Here is a 6,000-nt window from a genome sequence, read left to right as displayed (position 1 = left end):
TGTGTCAGCTGTGTTGTGTGTTTACCTGTGTCCGCTGTGTTGTGTGTTTGCCTGTGTCAGCTGTGTTGTGTGTTTACCTGTGTCAGCTGTGTTGTGTGTTTACCTGTGTCAGCTGTGTTGTGTGTTTACCTGTGCCAGCTTTGTGTGTTTGCCTGTGTCCGCTGTGTTGTGTGTTTACCTGTGTCAGCTGTGTTGTGTGTTTACCTGTGTCAGCTGTGTTGTGTGTTTACCTGTGTCGGCTGTGTTGTGTGTTTGCCTGTGTCAGCTGTGTTGTGTGTTTGCCTGTGTCAGCTGTTGTGTGTTTGCCTGTGTCAGCTGTGTTGTGTGTTTACCTGTGTCAGCTGTGTTGTGTGTTTGCCTGTGTCAGCTGTGTTGTGTGTTTCCCTGTGTCAGCTGTGTTGTGTGTTTGCCTGTGTCAGCTGTGTTGTGTGTTTACCTGTGTCAGCTGTGTTGTGTGTTTACCTGTGTCCGCTGTGTTGTGTGTTTACCTGTGTCAGCTGTGTTGTGTGTTTGCCTGTGTCAGCTGTGTTGTGTGTTTGCCTGTGTCAGCTGTGTTGTGTGTTTGCCTGTGTCAGCTGTGTTGTGTGTTTACCTGTGTCAGCTGTGTTGTGTGTTTACCTGTGTCAGTTGTGTTGTGTGTTTACCTGTGTCAGCTGTGTTGTGTGTTTACCTGTGTCAGCTGTGTTGTGTGTTTACCTGTGTCAGCTGTGTTGTGTGTTTGCCTGTGTCGGCTGTGTTGTGTGTTTACCTGTGTCGGCTGTGTTGTGTGTTTCCCTGTGTTGTGTGTTTGCCTGTGTCAGCTGTGTTGTGTGTTTACCTGTGTCAGCTGTGTTGTGTGTTTGCCTGTGCCAGCTGTGTTGTGTGTTTCCCTGTGTCAGCTGTGTTGTGTTTCCCTGTGTCAGCTGTGTTGGGTTTCCCTGTGTCAGCTGTGTTGTGTGTTTCCCTGTGTCAGCTGTGTTGTGTGTTTGCCTGTGTCAGCTGTGTTGTGTGTTTGCCTGTGTCAGCTGTGTTGTGTGTTTCCCTGTGTCAGCTGTGTTGTGTGTTTCCCTGTGTCAGCTGTGTTGTGTGTTTACCTGTGTCAGCTGTGTTGTGTGTTTGCCTGTGTCAGCTGTGTTGTGTGTTTCCCTGTGTCAGCTGTGTTGTGTGTTTCCCTGTGTCAGCTGTGTCGTGTGTTTGCCTGTGTCAGCTGTGTTGTGTGTTTCCCTGTGTCAGCTGTGTTGTGTGTTTGCCTGTGTCAGCTGTGTTGTGTGTTTACCTGTGTCAGCTGTGTTGTGTGTTTGCCTGTGTCAGCTGTGTTGTGTGTTTCCCTGTGTCAGCTGTGTTGTCTGAAAGCACCAAATTGACTGAAGAATTGCCGTAAAGCAGTATCTCTGGTCGTACGATGTGTATGACGTCATTGACATTTTAAAAGACTTTTTAAAGCAAATAAGTGACTCTAAATAATCTAACACCCAGCAGTGTGTAATTTCTTTGCATCTCCTTTCGAATACAACATTCAAATTACTAGACAAAAAATTATATCCTGAGAAAAGTGGATTTTGAGGGGTATAGCGCCATAGACCTCCATTCATTCTGCACTCGTCCTGTGAGCGCCCTCATGTGGAGCCAGAGTGGAACTGCACTCGTCCTGTGAGCGCCCTCATGTGGAGCCAGAGTGGAACTGCACTCGTCCTGTGAGCGCCCTCATGTGGAGCCAGAGTGGAACTGCAACCAGTTCAGAAGCCGGAAGTTTACTGAGAGTGGAGGATCTCCCCTTATTAGACATTCTCTGATACAGTTCAACACTCTTATTTCTAAATCTAATCTAAAGTCATTTTTGCCTATTAGTATGGTTGAATTAGATCGTTGAAGGTCAGCAGCAAAGACATTGGTTAATAAAGTGAGATTAAATACATAAAGTATGTTTGTGTAATTTAATATAGTTAATTATAAAAGTTTTGTGTAAAATTCTGAGATTGCATTTTACTGTTTTTGTTCATTTTGAGGAATACTGAATGTTTTCGTGCAAGTGAGATGAGTAAATGCATGTTCATGTTTAGTCTAGAACTAAAATAACCATCATGTTCACACTCACACACACACAACACCTCCTCACTTTATTTCTCTCAACACGAGGACAGGAGCTGTCAGTCAATACATGTGAAAAAGTTACTAGCGTTACTTATTTGAAAAAGTAACTTAGATATTTTGTTGTAAATTGAATGAGTAATCTGATTACGGAGCTCAAGTTACTTGTAATGAGTGACAGCCAACACTGGTTGTAAGCATTTATGAGTGTGTGTTGTGTTTCAGATGTCCCGTCGAACCCGTACTCCGTGCGTCTCACTGCCGTCTCCCAGCGTCTCGCCACCGTCTCCTTCATGAAGCCCGACTCGCACGGTGGCGTCCCCATCAGCTATTACATCATCAACTACAAAGACACGAGCGCACAGGATTGGAGGACAGTGAGATCACATGGTGTTCAGAGTGAGTGTCATGTGACCAACTGCTCACTTTAAAACTTAAAGTCTTAAGTTTTATATTTTAAAAACTTAAATATTTTTTACAATTTAAAATAACTGTTTTCTATTTTAATATATTTTAAAGTATAATTTATATCCTGTGATCAAAGCTGAATGTTCAGCATCATTACTCCAGTCTTCAGTGTCACATGATCCTTCAGAAATCACTCTAATATGATGATTTGATGATCAAGAAACATTTATGATCATTATCAATGTTGAAAAAAGTTGTGTACAATTTTTTTTCAGGATTCTTAATAGAAAGCTCTAAAAGAACAGTATTTATTTAAAATATATATTTTTGTAACATTATAAATGTTTTACTGTAACTTTTGATCAATTGAATTCATCCTTAATGAATAAAAGTTTTTTATTTCCACCCCCAAAAATAAATACAAATTCTTACTGGCCCCAAACATTTGAACGATAGTGTTTATAGGGGTGGTTGATTATGATTTGACTTTTCTAACTTTAGTTAGTGTGTAATGTTGCTGTTTGAGCATAAACAACATCTGCAAAGTTACAACGCTCAAAGTTCAGAGCAAAGGGAGATATTTGCTTTTACAGAAATCACTTTTTAAGGACTACAACAAACGGCTGGTAGAGACTACACCACATTCCTCCCGGGTTAGTGACATCACCAACCCTAGAATTTACATAAACCCCGCCCCCTGAACATGATTTATAGATTATCAAGACAGAATATGCTAATCAATGACTAGAAGATAACTACACATCAGCTTCATAAATTCATCAACTAACCATTCAGAAATGTCCTGTTGCTTCTACATGTTGTCTCTTCTTCTCGAGTCTCTCCATCATTGTCTGACTCCGGTTTGAACATAAAAGGCTAAAAGTTTTTGACATTTTCAGTGCATGTGTGTGTGAGGTAAAAGGACACGAGCTGTTGAAGCTCCGCCCCCTGCGCCGGGAGCAGCAGCTCATTTGCATTTAAAGGAACACACTCAAAACGGTGCGTTTTTGCTCATCCTCAAATTTTAACATGCGATATAAAAATATCTGTGGGGTATTTTGAGCTAAAACTTCACACACACACTCTGGGGACATGAAAGACTTATTTTGCATCTTGTGAAAAGGGCATTACACCACCCCTGTAATGTTACAAAAGCTTTCTATTTCAGGTAAATGCTGTTCTATTGAACTTTTGAATTATTCATCAAAGAATCCTGAAATAAAACACTGATAATAATCATAAATGTTTCTTGAGCATCAAATCATCATATTAGAGTGATTTCTGAAGGATCATGTGACACTGAAGACTGGAGTAATGATGCTGAAAATTCAGATTTGATCACAGGATATAAATTACACTTTACTATATATTCACATAGAAAACAGATGATTTAAATTGGTATAATAATTCACAATATTACTGTTTTTTTTAATGAATCCTTGGTGAGCAGAAGAGACTTCTTTAAAAACATAAAAAATCTTACAGATCCAAAACTTTTGACTGGTAGTGTGTATCCGAGCGAAACGCTTCTGGAACAAAAACAAATGTGGGCGGGGCTTGATTGTGTCTGTGGGGAATTGATTGGATGGTTGTGGTTTGCTATTGGCTGATCTCATGTGAGTGACAGGTTATAGCCCCGCCCTCGTCAGCAGAGAAGAGAAGAAAACAATAATGATGTGATAAATTATAAATAATTTAGAATAATCACTGCAATACTCCGTTAAAAAACAAGAATTGTCCATTTTGATTTCATGGTGACTTTAATAGAGTCTGTGAAAAAAGAAAAGAAAACTCCATTTGCTCTCCATTTAATGTCATTTCTGTGTGGAAGAAGCAGCTAACATTAAAAAAAGATCTAATTTGAGATGCTTCTTTCCTCAGAACAAAAGTGATAAGCTTTGCGAGTAAAAACAGATCATTTAATCAAAGGGAATGCATGTTTACCGTCTTTAGTTTTCCGGAAAGCCATTATCGCCTCTCGGAGCGAGCGTTTGCAGGATCGGGATGTGTTGACAGTCGGCCGGTTGCGTTCTCTGCAACTAAACACATTTTCACTTGCTAAACGATAATGGCTTCAAGCTGTTTGCTCATTAAACTGCTTTTACTTTCGCCCAAGAATCGGCGATTTCGTCCTGTGCACTAGGCCTTTAAATAACGTGCATCGTGTTAAACGTGATGTAAAACGCTAAAAACAAATAGAAGCGCGCAGTTCTATTCCTCAACTCTGGAAAACAGAGAGCGTTTGGAGTTCAAGATCAGATTCAATGAGAAGTCAGTCTAATAATGTTCTTTTCATGGTCTCAGCCTCGAATATAGAGTGTAATTACTTCAATTACATCCACAGACTCTTTGTGGATTTTTAATTAAGAACTCAATGTTCTTTGACTAAGTAATAAACGCGCTCATCGAGTCGCTTCGCTTTTATTAGCGCTTTCTCATGTAAATTAATGAATGCAATCATTTATAACGGCCAAGGACTTCGATTTGCTGAAGTGATACTTTAATGTAAAAATACATATTCTCTGGTAGACTTATTTCAAAGTTATTACAGCCATTTAATATTATTTATACACTTTAAGTAGTTTAAATGTTTTTGTATTTTTTAATATATCAGTATTTAATAATGTTAATAATAATAAGCTTTTATTTTTATTTTTTCCGTTTAAGTTTTAGTCTTTGTTATGCGTTTATGCGTCATATTTTTTATTATTTTTTATTATTTTTTATTTCAGTTTTAGCTTTAGTAATTAAATTTCAGCGTAAAACTTTCACATTTTAGCTTGTTCACATTTTTTATTAAATCTTTCTTTGATTGTTTCTTTATTTACTTGTCTTTTTTTGTTTCTTTCTTCCTTTGGTTATTTATTTATTTATTTACCTACATCTTTTTTTCTTTGTCTGTTTATTTATCTTTTTTTCTGTCTTTCTATCTTTCTTTTTTCTTTTTCTTTGTTAACTTGTTTGTGTATTTATTTTCTTCTTCCTTCCTTCCTTCCTTCATTCCTTCTATCTTTCCTTCCTTCCTTCCTTCTATCCTTCCTTCCTTCCTTCCTTCCTTCCTTCTATCGTTCCTTCCTTCTATCTTTCCTCCCTTCTTTCCTTCCTTCCTTCCTTCCTTCCTTCCTTCCTTCCTTCCTTCCTTCCTTCCTTCCTTCCTTCCTTCCTTCCTTCTATCGTTCCTTCCTTCCTTCCTTCCTTCCTTCCTTCCTTCCTTCTATCGTTCCTTCCTTCTATCTTTCCTTCTTTCCTTCCTTCCTTCCTTCCTTCCTTCCTTCCTTCTATCGTTCCTTCCTTCTATCTTTCCTTCCTTCCTTCTATCGTTCCTTCCTTCTATCTTTCCTTCCTTCCTTCTTTCCTTCCTTCCTTCTTTCCTTCCTTCTATCGTTCCTTCCTTCTCTTTCCTTCCTTCCTTCCTTCCTTCCTTCCTTCCATCCTTCCTTCTATCGTTCCTTCCTTCTCTTTCCTTCCTTCCTTCCTTCCTTCTTTCCTTCCTTCCTTCTTTCCTTCCTTCTATCGTTCCTTCCT

At 39.0% G+C, this 6,000-nt stretch overlaps 1 protein-coding gene across 1 annotated transcript in view; it reads left to right on the top strand.

Moving 5' to 3' along the window:
• The window catches only part of LOC308688899 (neural cell adhesion molecule 2), a gene marked incomplete at its 5' end in the record, with an annotated part of 126,430 nt that overhangs the window by 89,537 nt on the left and 30,893 nt on the right, over positions 1 to 6,000 (top strand). The window contains one exon of the mRNA XM_081362336.1: positions 2,293 to 2,466. Within this exon, the coding sequence (XP_081218462.1) occupies positions 2,293 to 2,466 (174 nt within the window). The remainder of the gene's footprint in view (positions 1 to 2,292; positions 2,467 to 6,000) is intronic.

The sequence above is a fragment of the Scardinius erythrophthalmus genome, assembly GCF_964197995.2.
Source record: "Scardinius erythrophthalmus genome assembly, chromosome: 3".
Taxonomy (NCBI): Eukaryota; Metazoa; Chordata; class Actinopteri; order Cypriniformes; family Leuciscidae; genus Scardinius; species Scardinius erythrophthalmus.
The sequence above is the reverse complement of the archived record's forward strand: the minus strand, read 5'-3'. Positions and strand labels throughout refer to the sequence as shown.